This window comes from Electrophorus electricus, chromosome 7 (assembly GCF_041902795.1).
Source record: "Electrophorus electricus isolate QZ-2024a chromosome 7, ASM4190279v1, whole genome shotgun sequence".
NCBI classification, from domain to species: domain Eukaryota; kingdom Metazoa; phylum Chordata; class Actinopteri; order Gymnotiformes; family Gymnotidae; genus Electrophorus; species Electrophorus electricus.
In genome coordinates, this window is record NC_137503.1 from 259,499 (window position 1) to 282,500 (window position 23,002).

At 44.3% G+C, this 23,002-nt stretch overlaps 1 protein-coding gene across 5 annotated transcripts in view; it reads left to right on the top strand.

Annotated features, from left to right (window-relative positions):
* Positions 1-1,885: 1,885 nt before the first annotated feature.
* Positions 1,886-23,002, top strand: part of sema5bb (sema domain, seven thrombospondin repeats (type 1 and type 1-like), transmembrane domain (TM) and short cytoplasmic domain, (semaphorin) 5Bb) — a 50,368-nt gene continuing 29,251 nt past the window's right edge. For 3 of the 5 annotated variants that reach the window (XM_026998800.3, XM_026998801.3, XM_026998804.3), the window contains exons 1-4: positions 1,886-1,960; positions 10,316-10,435; positions 11,712-11,825; positions 19,263-19,466. In XM_026998800.3, coding sequence (XP_026854601.2) covers positions 10,366-10,435; positions 11,712-11,825; positions 19,263-19,466 — 388 coding nt within the window. In that variant the 5' untranslated portion in view covers positions 1,886-1,960; positions 10,316-10,365. The remainder of the gene's footprint in view (positions 1,961-10,315; positions 10,436-11,711; positions 11,826-19,262; positions 19,467-23,002) is intronic. The other 2 variants (XM_035524793.2, XM_026998803.3) reach the window with 2 other exon arrangements.

Sequence of the window (23,002 nt, forward strand, 5' to 3'; positions counted from 1 at the left end):
ACACTCACATCTATCACACTCACATCTATCATATCTATCATACTCACATCTATCACATCTATCACACACATCTATCATATCTATCACACACATCTATCATATCTATCACACTCACATCTATCACATCTATCACACTCACATATATCACATCTATCACACTCATACCTATCACACTCACATCTATCACATCTATCACACTCACACCTATCACACTCACATCTATCACATCTATCACACTCACATCTATCACACTCACATCTATCACATCTATCACACACATCTATCATATCTATCACACACATCTATCATATCTATCACACTCACATCTATCACATCTATCACACTCACATCTATCACATCTATCACACTCATACCTATCACACTCACATCTATCACATCTATCACACACACCTATCACACTCACATCTATCACATCTGTCACACTCACATCTATCACATCTATCACACTCACACCTATCATACTCACATCTGTCGCATCTATCACACTCACATCTATCACACTGACATCTATCACACTCACATCTATCACATCTATCACACTCACATCTATCACATCTATCACACTCACATCTATCACACTCACATCTATCACATCTATCATATCAAAGCCTGATTTTGACCAACTATGTCTGCAGAGATCAAGGGTGAGTGTTAATATTTTGAACACAAGTGGAATTGTGTATTTTCCCTTACACCTGCAATTTATTTTCTACTAGTTTCACAGTTCTAGCGTTGCAGGTAGACACAGGGATCAAATGCTTATGTAACTTTTATATGTGCCTGTTTTTCTCTCCAATGTTAAACTCACACCATTTCTGCAGAATAACACATCTGGCATCAAACATGCTGGAAGTGATAGGCGATTATATGTTTCTCCTGTCTCAGGGCAGTCTGATAGTCTCGTGTGTGTGATGCAGTAATATTTCATGTGCATGATTGGTGCAGGTACTGATCACTAACACACAGATGGAGTTCACTCAAATTTATGTATCTGATGCCTAAAGTTTGCAGAATCTACGTTTAAATGATCTGTAGTCCAATTGGTCAGCAATCAGTTGGACATAAAGCAAAGCAAGCTACCACACAGTACTCAGTCTACCAAAACTTAAACTTACCAAATGAAATTACATAAAGCAAATGTGTAACATATACACCTTATATGTTAAGCTGCCAAAACAAATGGTTTCTTTAATTTTCCCTTTAAGGATATGTTTATTTTATCACGTGAATCTTTTTAAGAATAAAATGCTTGAATGGAGTCCATGTCTCTATGCTTCTACCCCATTGGGCTGACAGGAGTTAAGTATAACGTCTTTGATTGTTTATTTAACCCTGTGACAGACATTTGTAGCCCTGACCCTGCCGCTGTAACGGATGTAAACCTGAGTGTGCCGGACAGTTGTAGTCCTGACCCTGCCGCTGTAACTGATGTAAACCTGAGTGTGCCGGACAGTTGTAGCCCTGACCCTGCCGCTGTAACTGATGTAAACCTGAGTGTGCCGGACAGTTGTAGCCCTGACCCTGCCACTGTAACTGATGGAAACCTGAATGTGCGCGCCGCCGCGCTGGGGCTCCTCATGCTATCGCAGACTCGTCTCGGGAAGGGCTATTCTGATAGAAAGGGGTCGAGGGCCGTTTATTTATGTTGTTTAAAACGATAATATGATTCCCTGAACCAGGTTATTGCTCAACTATTTTTGAGGAAAAAAGACCGAAAGCTTTCTCATTCTTTAAACTCCATAATGATCGGTAAGACCGACATTGGTCTTCCCCGGGTTGTACTGTCCCCTCTCCGGCGCGGTTGGCTCGCTCCTGTAGCAGGCAGTACTGTCGGAGAGCGCGAGGACGAGCAGACGCCGCGCTGCTGGGAACCGCTGCGCGAGTTCACCAGGCGCTCATGTCCAGGTGATCTTCATGTCCAGGTGATCTTCATCTCCAGGTAACGCGTTCCAGTAGTTTACATTCAGATTTTAAAACTCACACCTAATCACTGGTAACGTACAAACTTTCCCAGTTAAAGACTGCAGAGCGCGCGAGTTGCAGAAAGGGCTGTTTATCTAAATGTTTGAATTTGCGAATTTTGCGCATGATATCGATTATATGTTGTCTTTGTGTCTTTTTAAGTCTTACACACGTTCATGATTGTGCATTTTGCATATTGGGCTGTATGACATTAACCCTATTTCGTTGCCGTCTATTGTATCGGTAGCCAACGTTAACGGGTCTGAGCTCGTAATTCGTTAACGTCCATTTCCAAAAGCATATTGGTGCTGTTGTTGTTTTCCACGCAAAAGCATGTTGGATAGCGCGGTACGAGACGCTAAGAAGTGGCAAACAATCATCTAGGTACTGGATGTGCGCTCCGAACCTCGCTGCTGGAGGGCAGTGGCGAACACGCACCGCTAGAGGGCAGTGGCGAGCACGTCCTCCTGCGGGTGCGCCCGAGTCTTCTAAGCGCGATCTGCTGCTTCCCCTCCGCGTGGTCCACGGATGTCTGTGCTCTTCACGGGGCCAGAGCGGCACCTCTTACAGTCTGCGGAGGAGCGTGTTGAACGGTGAAGGTTCTCAGCACGTTTGTCACCCCTCATTGATCCTATGGAGGGGTCTGTCTTTGGTGGGGCGCATCGGGGTGCTAAGGTCCGAGTTAATCGCTCCAGTTTTGTGGCCCACTGCACAAAACCATCGGCATTTTAAAATTAAAAACACACAGGTAGAGTATAAGAAAGACAGGACGTAGAAGGATGAGTGAATCTGTCGCTAAACATAAGTCTTTATAATTAAGATGAATTGTATGAATCAGATCTGACCGATATTTGAACACCCGAACACGCTAACTGTTCGGATGCAATCAGTTAGCGCGCACTGCAGCACCTTCTCAGGTGTCTGTCTCAGGTCCACCTGGTATAACTTTCATGTCAGAAGACATCACCATGCAGATCAGTCTCACTAATATTTATTGGGAATACTGTCTGCTCAAACGTGTTTGATTTACCGCTGGTGTAATATCGCCCAGAGAGCACCTCATGGGATCATGAATATTCATATGGCGAATGCATACTGTCTGGTCTATTTCAGTTAGACCTCTGAGCTGTTGCTGAATCTGCTTTTCATATGTTAATCAGACGTTCCAGGCCGCAGTGCTGGTGAATGTGTGACTGCCCTGCATGACTGACATACGGAGCATCATAAGCAGCATGAAGCGGGAACTCTAGAGGCCCGTATCAGGACTAAGCACGTAAATCCTCACGACAGCGTTGCTCAGTAAAACCTCTCACGTGACAGGCATGTCCTCTGACATGGCATTTGTATGGTAGTAGGGGGTATATTAGTTATATGGGATTTGTAATTGTAAGGGCATGGTATTTATATGGTAGTTGTGTGGTAGTTATATGGTAGTTGTATTTATATGGTGGTTGTGTGGTATTTATATTGTAGTTGTGTGGTATTTGTAGTTGTGGTATTTATATGGTAGTTGTAGTTATATGGTAGTTGTTTGGTAGTTGTGTGGTGGTTGTGTGGTAGTTGGAGTAGAGTTAACATAAATTGTAAAAGTCTATTGCTAACAGAGACAGTTTAGGAAAGTTTAAGATGGTTTCTGTTAGCATGCGTGTGCCATGGAATAGTGAACCTTTATGTAGCTGCAGCTGTTACAGCAGTTAGAGCCAGAAGTGTGAGACAGATTCTGTGTAGCAGGTGCAGTGGAGTTGAGAGTTTCTCTCTGATGGGTGAGTGTCAGTTGCGATAAACTCGCTTTCTTCTCACACAGTCTCTCTCACCATGTCTATATCTTCATCTCATCTGTCACATTAACATATTGTGTACCCTACAGGCATAAGTGAGCAAGAAACACGTTATTTTTATTTTTGTGAATTGTCAGAGAGATTAGAGACAATGACTGTAATTAAGGTAGTAATTGTGTGTGGGGGAGACACACAGAAAACTCTTTTTGATTTTGATTTGGAATGAAACAGTAGTGAACTTGGAATGGACATGATTCGTTTAAAACTCTCAAGTTAATCACTTCAGTTTTGTGGCCCACTGCACAAAACTATCGGCATCTTAAAATGAAATACAGTGGTGAATATTTCCACACAGGTGGATTATAAGCGCATCAGGACCTAGAAGGACTAGTGGCTACATTTAAAAATCTCCAGGTACCAGCTGTGTAATACCATCAGAGTTTCCACTAGAAAGGTGTGATGCCAGTTGATGTGTCTTGGAATGGTTGGGTTTGCCTAACATACAGTTAAAATTACAGTCATACATGACGTTCTGGTCATAGGCTGTTGTTAGTATTGTTAGTTAGTATTGTGTTAGTTAGTATAGTATAGTATTGTTGTTAGTATTGTGCAACAGCTAAAGGTTCGTTCTGATTATCTGATGGACATGTTTTTGCATGCAGCCATCATAAATCAACATAGTGTTTAAAAAAGAATGTTCGTGTTTAAACACCAGTATACACCTGTGTGGTCAAACACCCGTAAACATGTGTGGATAAAACATCTGTAAACCTGTGTACCAGGATAGGGTAGGCTAGTTTAAATGCTACTCTGTGTGCCTGTAACGCATTTTCATAGAGCCTAAAATAAAAAGTTTGGCTCAGGCTATGACACAGCGGCTGACAGCATGTTATTGTCTCTGTCTCTCCAAATTATAAAAGATTTCTGCTGTTGGAGATCAAATGTATGCTCGAGGTGCAGTCGTCCATCACAGGACTATTATCAGTATAAAAACCTATTAGTGTGAAAACCTATCAGTGTGTCACGCTGCCCAACACACATACAGCCTACAATACCCATCATGCAGTTCGTCTCCAGGACAACGACTCATCCAATCATCAACAGTTCACCAGATCATTATCACCTAGTTATTGAGTTTACCTGTTTTTCATGTATATAAGCCATCCCAAAACTGTTTGTCGTTGTGAAGTATTGCGTCCAGTTTACCTGTACATACTGAGCGGTCTATTCATGTTTCTGCTCTCCTGTGTTTGACCTGGTTTTCCCGTTTCTCTCTCACGACCTTACACTCTGGGCAGTGTGGGTATATACAGTGGCTATAATTCCCTATTACTCTGGGCAGAGTAACATTTACAACCTGTTACAAATATATATGGATCAGACCAAATAGTGAGATGTTTTTGACATGCTTTTGTTACCCATGTGATAAGAGGACTACGGCTTGTTAAAAGTTCAAATTCAAATGTATTTATATAGTGCATTTTACAACAGATGTCACAAAGCAGCTTTACAAATGTCTAAGGCCACGCCCCCAGTGAGCAAGACAAGGGCGACAGTGGCAAGGAAAAACTCCCTAGAACACGAGGAAGAAACCTGGAGAGGAACCGAGACTCAGGAAGGGGGGCATCATCCTCTCCTCAACATTGTCTTATGGCTTCTGCTAGAGGTTCCTCAGTGATAGCAACAAGCACCTGCCTAGTTCCTCTCCCAAGAAGAAAATCTTATGATCTTTGGACACAGTAATAACTGCAGATGATGGAGAGTCATTATGTATTTGATTCCACCCTTAAACCTCTGACCGAGCTCATATTTCTGCGGTAGTCTACCTTAATAAATAAGACCGTTTCACCTGAGCAAAGTCTTTTTCTGCATTTAGAGATAAAACCACGTCTGTGTATTTTTAATTTGCCAGACTTGCCAGCCATTGTTTCCCTGGTTAGAAATCAGGATGATTGTTCGTTTAATTGTGAATTGGTACTTATCCAGTGAACCACTGCACTGCTCCCTGCAGAGAGCACATGCTACATTTTAGGAGAATTCATCCCGCCTGCAGTAACCACCTCCTCAACAGGCTCTTAAATCACTTTAGAAAGAGTCTTCACTCAATTCTCCAAGTGTAAATGTATTTAAAGGGGTTTATAAAGTGCCTTACATAAGAGTGAAGAGCTCTGGAGTAAAGGGACTAGGATTAAACCAGCCAATCCTAGAGGGACTAAGATTAAACCAGCCAATCCTAGAGTGACTAGGATTAAACCAGCCAATCCTAGAGGGACTAAGATTAAACCATCCAATCCTAGATGGACTAGGATTAAACCAACCAATCCTAGAGGGACTAGGATTAAACCAGCCAATCCTACAGGGAGTAGGATTACACCAGCCAATCCTAGAGGGACTGGGATATCCTTTAAAAGACTCGTAATGGACTGTAAAGAGCTATCTTAAGTACACTTTATAAGCATTAAAACAGCCAGCAGACTGCAGTGTCCCCGCAACCAGACCAGCAGTCCCCACCCTGGACATGAGCACCTCCTACGCCCTGTCCTGGTCCCGCAGCCTGTGGGCACACTGGGACCAGTGAGGATACGGAGAGAGGGAGAGGGTAGATGTCTGGGTAGTGTATGTATGCAAACCGGGTGGAGACCCTCACCTGCAGATGGTGCAGCGGTCTCCAAACAAACAAATGCTGGGTTTGAGAGAGTGAATGGGGGAGGGGCGTTTGGGACAAGACCTGCTATTGGATGGCCCTTCCCCCTGTGCTGGCTGAAGGAAACACTGGAGAGCCTGTTTGGGTGAAACTGTGTTATTGAAGCAAACCCACAGAAGGGCTGTGTATCAGGCACAGGAGACCGTCAGTTTTTCATATGCAGCGTAAGAACTTTCTTCTCCCTCTGTATGGATGTGTTTGTGTGTTTGCTGGCTATGTGGACAGTGGTGTCTCAGTGGTTAAGGTAACTGACTTGTAATCTGAAGAGTGTGGGTTCAAGCCGCACCACAGCAAAGTTACTAAGCAAGACCCTTAATCCTCAGTTGTTCAAGTTGTGCTCACTTATAATTGTAAGTTGCTTTGGATAAAAGTGTCAGGTGAATGTATGTGGGCAGGCATGCATGATCTGATTGTCATGGAGTGTGGGTTAATTGCTTGTTTTTGGTTACTCTGGCTTCTCACTCTTTTTTCTGTCAGCCATTTTAGATACGCAACACAACCCAGTACATAACACAACACAACCAGGTACATAACACAACACAATACAACTCCCTTACACAACTCAGAATACAACACAACACAGCACATCCCCTCATACAGCCCATGTTACCCATGGCCTTAATGACCCTGAAATGTGTTCTTTATTATAACTGGCACAAGGGGGCTGAAACATTCATCTCAGTGCCAGAAGAGTTGAAGTGTTTACACACCTGCGTGATCTGTGAACGATCTCTTTTGTAATGTATCATCAAAGCCTTGGGAACTGTAGTGCCATGAGCTGTTGGGCTAAATAGTGAACACACAGTTGAAAGGTTAAGACATATAAGTTTGTACGTCGGCAGTCTGTCACTTCACACAGACATTCTGTGTTACTGCTTTCTACTGCTGGGGCAAAGTTTGTACCCAGGTGGACATCTGGACTACTTCAACACCTGGATCTCATGTCTGTTAAACCCATAATACACCCAGGGGCACCCATAGGTGCACATTCTCGCAAGGGCAGTGGTAGCTCAGTGGTTAAAGTATTTGACTAGTAATCAGAAGGTTGCTGGTTGAAGTCCCACATTGCTACTGTTGAATTGCTGTAGATCTTTGAAACCACAACTCTATGACCTGATTATATGTAGTCTTCACCCACAAAAGAGATTAAACACAAACATGGTAGTGGACATGTTGAGACAGCAGGATGCCCTCCCACAAGAATTGGCTATCATAAAAAAACTGCCTGTCCAGTGGTAGATGTTGCTCTGTGTGTGTGTCCTGAGGTTTCGGGTTGAGAGTACACTGCTGCTTCTCACCACCATGTGTGTGTGTGTGTCCTTGGGTTCTGAAACAGATGCTAAGTGTAAATGTAACTTCATTCATTCATTAACTGGGTGTATCAGAGGTAACTGGTTAAGTCCAGTAAACCAGCTATAGTTTGTGTTTTTATTAAAAAATGACTGGGCCTGATCTAATAATTCTTGATGTATCTGTGCCACAGGGTTGGTGTTCTTTGTCCTTGTGAAGATGCCTAATGCTGTTTCTGACTGACTACAGGAAACACTTAGAAACATCTTCGGTTACAGTCATGTAAAGATTGGTGTCCCGCGCTCTCACCACTTTAAAAACCAGTAGTAAATCCAGGACAGACCAGTACAAAACCATTACGATCATTTAGATTGTTTACAACGTGTTTGTTAAAATACAGAAAAAGAAAAAAGTCCAGAAACTTCCAGCAAACAATGAAACAAAGAAAAGAAAAGAAAACAAACCAAAGAAAGTAAAGGACAGGGAAGGTGCGACCAGCACCATGAGCGCTGCCCTGCTCGTGGTGCGTCTCGTGTGCAGTGCGTGCGTCTTGCGGGCACTGTTTGCGTCTCGCGTACAGTGTGTGTTTTTAGTATGCAGTGTGTTTCTAGCGTGCAGTGTGCATCTCGTGTGCAGTGTGCGCGTCTCGCGTGCAGTGTGTGCTTCTAGTATGCAGTGTGTGTTTCTAGCGTGCAGTGTATGCTTCTAGTATGCAGTATATGCGTCTCGCGTGCAGTGTGTGCTTCAAGTATGCAGTGTGTGTTTCTAGTATGCAGTGTGTGTTTCTAGCATGTAGTGTGTGCTTCTAGCGTGCAGTTTGTGTTTCTAGCGTGCAGTGTGTGTGTCTTGCGTGCAGTGTGTGCTTCTAGTATGCAGTGTGTGTTTCTAGCATGCAGTGTGTGCATCTCGCGTGCAGTGTGTGTTTCTAGTATGCAGTGTGTGTTTCTAGCATGCAGTATGTGATTCTAGTATGCAGTGTGCTTCTAGTATGCAGTGTGTGTTTCTAGCATGCAGTGTGTGCTTCTAGTATGCAGTGTATGTGTCTCGCGTGCAGTGTGTGCTTCTAGTATGCAGTGTATGCGTCTCGCGTGCAGTGTGTGCTTCTAGTATGCAGTGTGTGTGTCTCGCGTGCAGTGTGTGCTTCTAGTATGCAGTGTGTGTTTATAGTGTGCAGTGTGTGCGTCTCGTGTGCAGTGTGTGTTTCTAGCATGCAGTATGTGTTTCTAGTATGCAGTGTGCTTCTAGTATGCAGTGTGTGTTTCTATCAAGCAGTATGTGTTTCTAGCATGCAGTATGTACTTCTAGCATGCAGTGTGTGTTTCTAGCATGCAGTGTGTGAGGCTGCACAGTGAGCTCATGCTGCCCATTGATGCATCACGTTGGCTCATCAGAGACCATCATCAAACCCTCAGGCCATCGATCCCTCAGGAGGGAACCTGCCCTCGGAAGATTCTAGAACCAACTCAATAATATGAGGATAAACTTCAGCTCGTTAACATGAGGTTAACCCTCCGCTTCTTAACATGAGGGTAACACTCCACTCATTAACATGAGGTTAATATGAGATTAACCCTCCACTCGTTAACATGAGTCTAACCCTCTGCTCGTTAACATGAGGTTAACCCTCCACTCGTTAACATAAGATTAACACTCCACTCGTTAACATGAGGTTAACACTCCACGCATTAACATGAGGTTAACCCTCCCCTCGTTAACATGAGGTTAACACTCCCTCTCTTACCTCCCCCTCCAACCCCCCCCAATCATGTGGATGTGGTGTTGTAGAGGTGGTGCTGTAGAAGTGTGGTTGTGCTCTGGTGATGTATGAATGCTTAAGAAAGATGCAGACAGGTGTACCAGTGCTGAGCTGCTCGGGCTATAGAGAGAGAGAGTGTGTGTGTGTGTGTTATACACACCTCACTTAGAGAACAGTGTGTGTGTGCATGTGTGTGTGCAAAATATACAACTCATTTTGCCTAAGCTAGTGCATATTATAAACAGAGAGTGGAGTGTGTGTGTGTGTGTGTGTGTGTGTGTGTGTGCGCATTTGCGTGTGAAAGATGAGACAATGGGGGTGACTGGCAGGATCATCTAATACATGCTCACACACACACACACACATACACACACATACACACAAACTCCACTTGTGACTGTTGACTAACCACTCCCCTCCAGCCCCCTGAGAAAGTTAACAGTTTACACACACACACAGTTTACACACACACAGCCCATCCATATTCTGGCTCTAGTACAGAACATTTGGAGGAATATTAGCTCTTTTGACATCAGATGTAACTGTTTACAGTTACCCATTTCTTAGACACACAGACACACACACTCCTTGTTCCCCCTGAGTGTGTTTACAATTTGGGTTTCAGGGGTCTCACTGCCTCAGTGCACACATCACCAACTCCTCTCACTGTCTGGGCACTAGTCACAGTCAAACAATACCTCTCCCTCTCTCTCCCCTCCCTCTCTTTCTCTCTCTCTCCCCCTCCCTCTCGCTCTCCTTCTCCCTTTCTCCCTCTCTCTCTTCCTCCCCACTTCTCTCTCTAAGGTGTAAGGCTGAAGTGTTGATGTGATGTCCGCTGGTATGGGTCCACACTGATGCTCTGTCTTGGTTCTTTGCTTGGCTCAGATGTTCCTGGTCCATTTACAGTGCTACATGCTATTGCAGGTGTGTGCTTCGACGTGTGTTTAATCTCTTCTCTGTCTAATTCTCTTTTCCTTCCCCTTTATTTATTTTGTAATAGTTTGTAACAACTATCTCTCTGTTGCAGTCACATCCCAGTCACTTCTTCCTCCTCTTTGCCACTCTTTCCATCCATCTGTCTATCTCTCTGCCTGTCTGTCTGTCTGTCTGCCTGTCTGTCTGTTTGTCTGTCTCTCTGTCTGTCTGTCTGTCTATCTCTCTGCCTGTCTGTCTGCCTGTCTGTCTGTTTGTCTGTCTCTCTGCCTGTCTATCTCTCTGCCTGTCTGTCTGCCTCTCTGTCTGTTTGTCTGTCTCTCTGCCTGTCTATCTCTCTGCCTGTCTGTCTGCCTGTCTGTCTGTTTGTCTGTCTGTCTGTCTGTCTGTCTGTCTGTCTCTGTGTTTATTTACATTAGCAGCTCTGCAGTCACATCTCCCCCATTGTGTCTCTTTGTTCTCTCTGTCTACTCTGCCTGTGGCTTAGTGTGTGTGTGTGTCTGTGTCTGTGTCTGTGTGTGTCTGTGTGTGTGTGTGTGTCTGTCTGTGTGTTTGTGTGTCTGTGTGTGTGTGTCTGTGTGTGTGTGTCTGTGTGTGTGTGTGTGTGTGTGTCTGTGTGTGTGTGTCTGTGTGTGTGTGTGTGTGTGTGTGTCTGTGTGTGTGTGTCTGTGTCTGTGTGTTTGTGTGTGTCTGTGTGTGTTTGTGTGTATATGTGTGTATAATGGTATGCATCTGTGTGTGTGTATGTGTGTGTGTGATATGTGTGTTTGTGTGTGTCTGTGTACATTCACTGATGATACATGCTTGTCTGACTACTGAATAGACAACTTGGAATTGATAAGCCGTTTAACGTGTTAAAAAGTCTCTTTCTTCACTCGTCTGTTCACTCGTGTGTATTGTTAATCGTGTATATATATGATCAGGAGTTCTGGTAACTCTGTAGGGGTTTTGAAGTCACTGAAAATATGCTTTTAATTTTTGTTTTATTTTTATCTATGCAAATGCACTGTCTCTCTCTCTCTCTCTCTCCCTCTCTCTCTCCCTCTCTCCCTCTCTCTCTCCCTCTCTCTCTCTGTCTCTCTCTCTCTCTCTCCCTCCCTCTCTCTCCCTCCCTCTCTCTCTATGATTTCTGAGGTTTATGATTTCTGGCTGTGCGCTGTGATCTATACTAAACTTCACTGAACAGGTTTAGTGTGTAAGCAATGGTACAGACACCTACTCTACACTTTTACTCCTGAAATGAAGGTTCCTTCTACATTGGCTACAGGTCATCGGGTGGTGTGCAGAGGGGTGGTGAAGGTGAGATTCTGCCTCCGTTCTCCACATTTCTGCAGGGGGCGCCGTGGAGCACAAACCCCCAAGCTGGCTGGAAGGAGGAAGGGTAGGGAGTTGGTGAGGAGGATGGGCCTTGTTTGTGATTCTTTCCGTGTCCTGCGGCGTGGCCAGCTTTGCACCACTGCATGCTGTCACCAGCACCACACCAACACTTAACGGACTCCTTCACGTGCTAAAGAGACAGAGTTGGCAGCCAGACAGAGGAGTCATTTAGACGTGGAGAGACAGAGAGGTATGAAGGAAGAGAGGGAGAGTGAGAGAGAGAGAGAAAGAGGGAAGGAAGGAGAGTGGGAGCGTGAGGGGGATAGGGATTAAAAAAAGAGTAGGGTAGTAGAGTAGGGTAGTAGAGTAGTAGGGTAGTGGAGTAGGGTAGTAGAGTAGGGTAGTAGAGTAGCCTAGTAGAGTAGCGTAGTAGTGGAGTAGGGTAGTAGAGTAGTAGGGTAGTAGAGTAGGGTAGTAGAGTAGCCTAGTAGAGTAGCGTAGTAGTGGAGTAGGGTAGTGGAGTAGGGTAGTAGAGTATTGGAGTAGGGTAGTAGAGTAGTAGGGTAGTGGAGTAGGGTAGTAGAGTAGGGTAGTAGAGTAGCGTAGTAGTGGAGTAGGGTAGTGGAGTAGGGTAGTAGAGTATTGGAGTAGGGTAGTAGAGTAGTAGGGTAGTAGAGTAGCCTAGTAGAGTAGCGTAGTAGTGGAGTAGGGTAGTAGAGTAGGGTAGTAGAGTAGCCTAGTAGAGTAGCGTAGTAGTGGAGTAGGGTAGTGGAGTAGGGTAGTAGAGTATTGGAGTAGGGTAGTAGAGTAGTAGGGTAGTGGAGTAGGGTAGTAGAGTAGGGTAGTAGAGTAGCCTAGTAGCGTAGTAGTGGAGTAGTGGAGTAGGGTAGTAGAGTAGGGTAGTAGAGTAGCCTAGTAGAGTAGCGTAGTAGTGGAGTAGGGTAGTAGAGTAGGGTAGTAGAGTAGCCTAGTAGAGTAGCGTAGTAGTGGAGTAGGGTAGTAGAGTAGGGTAGTAGAGTAGCCTAGTAGAGTAGCGTAGTAGTGGAGTAGGGTAGTGGAGTAGTGGAGTAGGGTAGTAGAGTAGGGTAGTAGAGTAGCCTAGTAGTGGAGTAGGGTAGTGGAGTAGGGTAGTGGAGTAGGGTAGTAGAGTATTGGAGTAGGGTAGTAGAGTAGTGGAGTAGGGTAGTAGAGTAAGGTAGTAGGGTAGTAGAGTAGCATAGTAGAGTAGGGTACTGGAGTAGTGGTGCAAGGTAGTAGAGTAGGGTAGTAGAGTAGTGGAGTAGGGAAGTGGAGTAATGGAGTTGTAGAATAGAGTAGTGGAGTAGTAGAGTAGGGTAGTGGAGTAGGGTTGTGGAGTAGGGTAGTGGAGTAGTCTAGGGTAGTGGAGTAGTGGAGTAGAGTATTGGAGTAGTGGTGTAAGGTAGTAGGGTAGTGGAGTAGTGGAGTTGTAGAATAGGGTAGTGGGGTAGTAGAATAGGGTAGTGGAGTAGGGTAGTGGAGTAGTGGTGTAAGGTAGTAGAGTAGTGTAGTAGGGTAGTAGAGTAGTGGAGTAGGGTAGTGGTGTAGTGGAGTTGTAGAATAGGGTAGTGGGGTAGTAGAGTAGGGTAATAGAGTAGTGGAGTAGGGTATTGGAGTAGTGGTGTAAGGTAGTAAAGTAGTGTAGTAGGGTAGTAGAGTAGTGGAGCTGTAGAATAGGGTGGTGGAGTAGAGTAGTGGAGTTGTAGAATAGGGTAGTTGGGTAGTAGAGTAGGGTAGTAGAGTAGTGCAGTAGGGTATTGTAGTAGTGGAGTAGGGTCGTAGGGTAGTGGAGTAGAGAAGTGGTGTAGGGTAGTAGGGTAGTAAAGTAGTGGAGTAGTGTAGTGGAGTTGTAGAATAGGGTAGTGGAGTAGGGTAGTAAGGTAGTGGAGAAGTGGAGTTGTAGAATAGGGTAGTGGGGTAGTGGAGTAGGGTAGTGGGGTAGTGGAGTAGTGGAGTTGTAGAATAGGGTAGTGGGGTAGTAGAGTAGTGTAGTGGAGTAGGGTATTGGAGTAGTGGCGTAAGGTAGTAGAGTAGGGTAGTGGGGTAGTGGAGTAGGGTAGTGGAGTAGTGGCGTAGAGTAGTGGAGTAGGGTAGTGGCATTGTAGAATAGGGTAGTAGGGTATTGGAGTAGTGGTGTAAGGTAGTAGAGTAGGGTATTGGGGTAGTGGAGTAGGGTAGTGGAGTAGTGGCGTAAAGTAGAAGAGTAGTGGAGTAGGGTAGTGGTGTTGTAGAATAGGGTAGTGGGGTAGTAGAGTAGGGTAGTGGAGTAGTGCGGTAGTAGAGTAGGGTAGTAGAGTAGTGAAGTAAGGTACTGGAGTAGTGGTGTAAGGTAATAGAGTAGTAGAGTAGGGTAGGGTAGTGGAGTAGTGGAGTTGTAGAATAGGGTAGGGTGGCCTATGTTTAAAAATGAGACTGAAAAGTTTTAGAATGGCCATCTTGAATTCCTGGTCTATATTTTGAGCATTTTGTTGGAGGTGTGACAGGTTTTTTGGGTTTGGGCACCTCTGAATTCTTCCTCTATGGTAAGGGCATCCACAGAGGGATTTGATAATCCATAATTATGGCATGAAGAGTTCCTAGTTTTTCAGATATCCTTTGTTCTACCTTTATCACTTGATTACTGTATAATTACTATATACTGGATTATTGTATTTACAGTGGTATCTCCATACATAACCATTTTTCATTGTTAAATCATCTTCATTTCTTCTGTTTAATAATTTCCAATTGGAGTTAAGTGATTTCTCTAAGTCATTTATATGATTTTGTATATATTTCCATTTTTTGTTTTCAGTATGTAGTATACAGATGGTTAGAACAGGGGGCAACTGCCGTCAGGTTTCTGGGATGTTTGGGAGGGATGGAACATTTTTGGAAGGAGAAGAGACAGAGGAGAAGGATGTTAGAGACATTAAGTTAGAGAGTGGGGGGTTAGAGGTTAGGTTTAGGGTTAGGTTTGGGGTTAGGGTAAGGGTTGTTGTTGGGGTAGATTTTGCTTACAAGAGCTGTATTGCGTTAGGAATAAGGTTAGGGTTGGGGTTAGAGTTTCTCTTACAAGAGCTGTATTGTGTTAGGTTTAGGAGCAGGATTGGGTTAGGATTAGTGTTGGGGTTAGGGTCAGGGTTCGAGTTAGTGTTGGAAGGGGGTTAGTGTTAGGGTTGGGCTTAGTGTTGGGTATGGGGTTAGTGTTAGGGTTAGAGTTAGTGTTGGGATCAGGGTTAGTGTTAGGGTTAGGCTTAGAGTTAGGGTTGGGGTTAGGTTTATTGTTAGGTTAGAGCTAGTGTTGGGGTTGGGGTTAGTGTTAGGGTTGTGGTTAGTGTTAGGGATAGTGTTGGGGTTGGGTTAGTGTTAGGGATGGGGTTGGGGTTAGTGTTAGTGTTCAGGTTAGTGTTGGGGTTGGGGTTAATGTTAGTGTTGGGGTTAGTGTTAGGGTTAGTGTTGGGGTTGGGGTTAGATTTTCTCTTACAACAGCTGTATTGTTTCTGCCACTTGAGTTGAACATGTTGCAAATGCTCACAGTTTGACATAAATCAGACTCACCGTCTCTTTCTTCTAGAAACAGATTGTTGTTCCAGACCTTTGTGAGGTTTTTCCTCAAAAGTGAAATGTGTGTTCAGCAAAACCTCTGTGACACTGAAGCAAGTTTGGACAGAGCAGGAAATGCCTGTGAAAAGAGCATGGAGGGAGTAGTATAGTGAGAGATGAGGTTGTGTGTGTGTGCATGCCTGTCTATATATATCTAAGAGGGTTTGCTCTCTGAAACATGTCCACGTTCGTCTATTCTGTTGTGTCTCCTCAAACAAAACCTCCGCAGCCCACCTAGACAGCCCACAGCCTACTGCTGCAGACCTGCCACTAACACTAACACCAATCCCAACACTAACACTAACAGTAATACCAACCCCAACCCTACCACACTAGCACTAACAGTAACACCAACCCCAACACCAACACTAACAGTAATACCAACCCCAACCCTACCACACTAGCACTAACACTAACAGTAACACCAACCCCAACACCAACACTAACAGTAATACCAACCCCAACCCTACCACACTAGCACTAACAGTAACACCAACCCCAACACCAACACTAACAGTAATACCAACCCCAACCCTACCACACTAGCACTAACACTAACAGTAACACCAACCCCAACACTAACACTAACATTAATACCAACCACAACCCTACCACACTAGCACTAACACTAACAGTAACACCAACCCCAACACCAACACTAACAGTAATACCAACCCCAACCCTACCACACTAGCACTAACACTAACAGTAACACCAACCCCAACACCAACACTAACAGTAATACCAACCCCAACCCTACTACACTAGCACTAACAGTAACACCAACCCCAACACTAACACTAACAGTAATACCAACCCCAACCCTACCACAAACACTAACAGTAACAGTAACAGTAACACCAACACCAACACCAACACTAACACTAACCCTGTCAGTGTCATCTCTGCCTTATAGTACTTTCTCTCCCTCTCTCCTCTCTCTCTCTGTCTCGTTCCTCTCTCTTTCTTTTCGCTCACTCTCTCCTTTCCTTTCTTATGTTCTCCTTCCATTTCCATGTCTCTGGATGTGTGTGTGAGCAGTAGGCGTGTGAATGGCCAGGGGTCTGTTAGGGCTCTTAGCAGGATTCAGGGGGTTTGTGGTGCTGTCAGCTTTGTGTTAAATTTGACATATTGAGGAGAGGAGTGTGGCATCACTGCCAGAGCTGAGAACACTGTAGCAGGAGTGTGTGTGTGTGTGTGTGTGTGTGTGTGTGTGTGTGTGTCTGTGCTGACGTGTGTATAAACCCTGTGTAACAGTATGTAACAGCAGTGGTGTTTCTCTCAGAGACAGACAGGCTCCTTTCTTGGCCTTTAGCTGTGAGCTTTCAGACCTGCAGGAGCGGCGCATGAAAGAGCGACTGTACACTACACAGCTCACACTGCTACCCAAACACACACACACACACACACACACAACACACACTACACACCTCACCCTGCTACACACACACACACACACACACACACACACACACACTACACACCTCACCCTGCTACACGCACACACACACACACACACACACACACACACACACATACAGACACATACACTACACAGCTCACACTGCTACCCAAACACACACACACACACACAACACACACTACACACCTCACCCTGCTACACACACACACACCCACACACTACACACCTCACCCTGCTACACGCACACACACACACACACACACACACACATACAGACACATACACTACACAGCTCACACTGCTACCCAAACACACACACAACACACACTACACACCTCACTCTGCTACACACACACACACACACACACACACACACACACACACACACACACACACACTACACACCTCACCCTGCTACACGCACACACACACACATACAGACACATACACTACACACCTCACCCTGCTACACACACACCACACACCTCACCCTGCTACACGCACACACACACACAGACACATACACTACACACCTCACCCTGCTACACACACACACACACTACACACCTCACCCTGCTACATGCACACACACACACACACACACACTACACACCTCACCCTGCTACACACAAACACACTCTACACACCTCACCCTTTGTAGTTACAGTATTGCTGTGTTTCTGTTAGTTACAGTATCACTGTGTTGCTGTTACCTACAGTATTGTTGTGTGACTGTTAGAGTATCAGTGTGATTGTTAAAGTATTACTGTGTTTCTGTTAGTTACAGTATCACTGTGTGACTGTTACAGTATTGCTGTGTTGTTGTTAGTTACAGTATCACTGTGTTTCTGTTAGAATATTAGTTTATGTTAATTAGAGTATCACTGTGTTTCTATTAGATACAGTATCGCTGTGTGATTGTTAGTTACAATATCACTGTTGTTAGTTACAGTATCACTGTGTTTCTGTTAGTTACAGTATCACTGTGTTTCTATTAGTTTCAGTATCGCTGTGTGATAGTTACAGTATCACTGTGTTGTTGTTAGTTACAGTATCACTGTGCGACTTAGTTTCAGTATCACTGTGTGACTGTTAGTGTATCACTGTGTTGTTGTTAGTTACAGTATTGCTATGTGATTGTTAGTTACAGTATCACTGTTGCTGTTAGTTACAGTATCGCTGTGTGACTGTTAGATAAAGTATCGTTGTGTTTCTGTTAGTTACAGTATCAACATGTTTCTGTTGCATACAGTACCACTGTTTTTGTTATAGTATCGCTGTGTGACTGTTAGTTACAGTATCACTCTGTTGTTGTTAGAGTATCACTGTTTCTATTAATTTCAGTATCACTGTGTGATAGTTACAGTATCACTGTGTTGTTGTTAGTTACAGTATCACTGTGTGACGGTTACAGTATCACTGTGTGACGGTTACAGTATGACTGTGTGATTGTTAGTTACAGTGTCACTGTGTGACAGTTACAGTATCACTGTGTGATTGTTAGAGTGTCACTGTTAGTTACAATATCAATGTGTTGTTGTTTGTTACAGTATCACTGTGTTGTTGTTAGTTACAGCTACATTATCACTGTATGACTGTTATAGTACCACCGTTTTGTTGTTAGTTACAGCATCACTGTGTTGTTGTTAGTTACAGCTACAGTATCACTGTATGACTGTTAGTTATAGTATCACTGTGTGACTGTTAGTTACATTATCAATGTATGACTGTTAGTTATTGTATCACTGTGTGGCCTAGTTGCAGTATTACTGTGTTTCTGTTAGTTACATTATTACAGTATGACAGTTATAGTATCACTGTGTGACTGTTAGTTACAATATCACTGTGTTGTTAGTTACAGTATCACCGTGTTGTTGTTAGTTACAGTATCACTGTGTTGTTAGTTACAGTATCAATGTGTTTCTGTTAGTTATATTATCACTGTATGACTGTTCATTATGGTATCACTGTGTTGTTGTTAGTTACAGTATAAATGTGTTGTTGTTAGTTACAGTATCAATGTGTGATTGTTAGTTACAGTATCACTGTGTTGTTAGTTACAGTATCGCTATGTGATTGTTAGTTACAGTATCACTGTGTTGCTGTTAGTTATAGTATCACTGTGTTGTTGTTAGTTACAGTATCACTGTGTGTCCTTCCATTCTCAGTCTGCCTGGACGAGATGAATGGAGGCTGAGACTGGGTCCTTTCTTTTGAGTAAAAATGTAGCAGGAGAACAACATCAGGCCAAATAACCTTCTGTTTGTCTTGTCTGTCTGTCTGCCTGTCTGTGTCTATTCCTGTGTATTTGTGTCTGCCTCATTGTCTGTATAGCTTTTTGTTTGCTGGTTTGTCTGTGTGTCTGTCTTTCTGTCTGTGTGTTTGTTCTCCCATTTCTGCAGAGCTCCGTCTGTAGTCTGTCTATATGTTTACATTTAATGAAATATGCAATAATGTTTAATGTTTTTTCTGCAGGTCTGGTCCTTTCATCACTTCAGGGTGAGGGTGTGGTCGTCATGGTAACCATGCCTGTGTTGCCCCTGCCTTCTTTTGGATCCTTTGTGTTTGTCCTCTTCCTGGTTCTATCCCAGACTCCACCCCTTCCTGTGACCTCTGACACTGTACCCTCTCGCTCTGAACACTGCAACAGAAAAGTGCATCCTGTCATCCCCTACACAGGTCAGTCAGCAAAGCTCTCTCTCGCTCTCTCACTCTTACTCTCCCACTCTCTCTCACTCTCTCACTCTCACTTTCACTCTCACTTTCTCTCTCTCACTCTCTCACACTCTTACTCTCTCTCAAACTCTCTCACACACTCACTCACCCTCTCACTCGCTCTCACTCTCACACTCTCTCTCACTCTCACTGTCTCTCAATTTATCTCTCTCACTCTCTCACATTCACTCTCTCTCAAACTCTCTCACTCGCTCTCTCACTCGCTCTCACTCTCTTACTCTCACCCTCTCCCAGTCTCTCTTACTCTCACCCTCTCACTCTCTCTCTCACTTTTTCACTCTCTCTTACTCTCACCCTCTCACTCACTCTCACACACTCTCTCACTCTCACTTTCTTTCTCTCACTCTCTCACACTCTCTCTTGCTTTCTGTTTCTGTTTTTCTGTCTTTCTCTTTCTTTCTCCACAAACAGTAAGGATGTTGAATTCAGAATTTAATTTATAGTCCCAGCAAAACTAAATCACACAGAACAGGAGCTCAGGTGTTAGGGTCATGTGTGTCAGTGCTGGTGGTCTGGTGTTAGGGTCATGTGTGTCAGTGCTGGTGGTCTGGTGTTAGGGTCATGTGTGTCAGTGCTGGTGGTCTGGTGTTAGGGTCATGTGTGTCAGTGCTGGTGGTCTGGTGTTAGGGTCATGTGTGTCAGTGCTGGTGGTCTGGTGTTAGGGTCATGTGTGTCAGTGCTGGTGGTCTGGTGTTAGGGTCATGTGTGTCAGTGCTGGTGGTCTGGTGTTAGGGTCATGTGTGTCAGTGCTGGTGGTCTGATGTTAGGGTCATGTGTGTCAGTGCTGGTGGTCTGGTGTTAGGGTCATGTGTGTCAGTGCTGGTGGTCTGGTGTTAGGGTCATGTGTGTCAGTGCTGGTGGTCTGGTGTTAGGGTCATGTGTGTCAGTGCTGGTGGTCTGATGTTAGGGTCATGTGTGTCAGTGCTGGTGGTCTGGTGTTAGGGTCATGTGTGTCAGTGCTGGTGGTCTGATGTTAGGGTCATGTGTGTCAGTGCTGGTGGTCTGATGTTAGGGTCATGTGTGTCAGTCCCTCTCTCCTGTTGTCTCTCTGTCTCTGTCTCCTTTTGTCTCCGTCTGTCCCTGCCTCTGAGTTGTTATTGAGGGAGACATGTATCTCTCTCTCTCTGTTCGGGCTAATGTTTTGACTTGGTGTGAGGAAGCAAAAGGATCACACCCTTTCCCTGTGGGAAACACACACACACCCACCCAAGGGGATATGCCTTACTAATGTGTATTAGAACTGGTTAGAAACAAACCCTGAGTCTTGTGTTAGTGTGTATCCTCTACACACCTATCCAACCACCGTCACACAGAAGCTCCAAGCAAACATCCTGTCACAGCAGGGTGTCTCTGATCTGTGTTCACTCTGGGCTGTGTGTTTATTTGTTGATTGTGTAGTGTGTGTTTACTGTGTGTATTGTATGCCATGGCTCCTGGTTCTCAGACATGAGCTGAAGGTTTCAGACCAATTCCACTTCCTGTGTGGACAACAACAGCAAGTTTTTAAGTCACTGCAGAAACACTTACTACATACCACAAATGTCAATGTAACATGAAACAAACACAATCACATTGTTCCCTCTCTCTCTCTCTCTCTCTCTCTCTCCCTCTCTCCCTCTCTCTCTCCCTCCCTCTCCCTCTCTCTCTCCCTCTCTCTCTCTCTCTGTTCAGTTCAGTTCTGTAAGCTTTATTGGCATGACCATATACAATTATAGTATTGCCAAAGCAGTATTATAACACGAACAATACACAACATTACAACCTTTGCAATTATGGAAATTAAGAGTTAGAGAAGCTGTGATTGGACTGAAACAATAATAAAGGGAAGATAAATAAATAATAAGGATGGAAAATAAATAGTTAGGTAACATTTTATAGTTTGTGTGTGTGTGTGATAAGGCCACAGTAATCAAAAACAGGTAGCGGGAGACGAGGGCGTGTATGCGCGTGTGTGTGTGTGTGTATGCGCGTGTGTGTGTGTGTTTGCGCGTGTGTGTGTGTGTGTATGCGCGTGAGTGTGTGTGTATGCGCGTGTGTGTGTGTGTATGCGCGTGTGTGTGTATGCGCGTGTGTGTGTGTATGCGCGTGTGTGTGTGTGTATGCGCGTGTGTGTGTGTATGCGTGTGTGTGTGTATGCACGTGTGTGTGTGTGTGTGTATGCGCGGGAGATGAGGGCGTGTATGCATGTGAGTGTGTGTGTGTATGTGCGTGTGTGTGTGTGTGTATGCGCGTGTGTGTGTGTATGCGCGGGAGATGAGGGCGTGTATGCATGTGAGTGTGTGTGTGTATGCGCGTGTGTGTGTGTGTGTGTATGCGCGGGAGATGAGGGTGTGTATGCATGTGAGTGTGTGTGTGTATGTGCGTGTGTGTGTTTGGGTGGGTTACTCACGGTCCCTCATCTTATGTCAGATATGTATCACACAGCTAAACTGCTGCTCTGCATCTTTTCTCCCAGTAGGACGGACAGTTTGTCTGTTAGACAGACACGTAAAGTTGGGGTGGATCATCTCAAATTTTATAAAGTAAATTTGCCGTATTTGGATGAGTTTTTTACATTCAGGAAGTGCAGCTCTGTCTCTACGGTGTCATTTTTACATTGCTAGCAGAATTCTCTGGGTAGCCTTGACTTTTTACATCGGCCGGTCTGGATGGCCAGGCTGTATTCACTGAGTCACTGTGTGCAGTGGCCAGATAACTCTGCATTATGCTTTGTGTTTGTGTGTTCCAATGGGTGATGTAGTTTAGTTTGTGAAGTGTAATAATTTGGTCTGGTTGTGTTAGTGTTAGTGTGTGTTAATGAACTCAGTGTCAGGACCAGCTGTGTGAGGGGACCAGCCGTGTGAGGGGATTGGCTATGTGAGGGGACCAGCTGTGTGAGGGGACTCTTTTCTCTGCTCAGCTCTTGGCATTGCAGGGCTTTGTCATGGTAGGAGTGGGAGTCTCTGGTTTTTAAGTGTATCCAGTATTTAATAATCCTTTTTTGAATTTTGAGTAATAGTGGAAATTGGCCTAATTAAGATCTACATGCATTATTTGTTGTTTTCCTGTGCACTTTCAGGATATTTTTGCAGAATTCAGAGTGCATAATTTCAGCTGGGTGTTTGTTCCATTGTGAGTGGCCCCACACTTCACAACCAGACAGCAGAATTGGTTTTATGATAGACTGGAATATATTGAGCCAAATTTGAGTTGGTATTTGAATATGAATTTGATTGCATAGATGCCGTATGCTTTCTCTCCCAGTTCACTGAATGCTGGCTTGAAGTTTCTAGTTGAACTAATCTTTAGTCATAAGTCATTGTCATTTGTACACATTTCTAGTGTTTGTGTCCCTAATGTGAAGCATGGTGTGTTTTCTTGAGATCTTGCTCTTTTCTGAAAAATGATGGTCTCTCCCTCTGTCTTTCTTTTGCTCTCCCAATTGGTTGTTTAATTTAATTGTTGTTTTGTGTTTATTTCTGTTGGTCGTTATGTCAGCA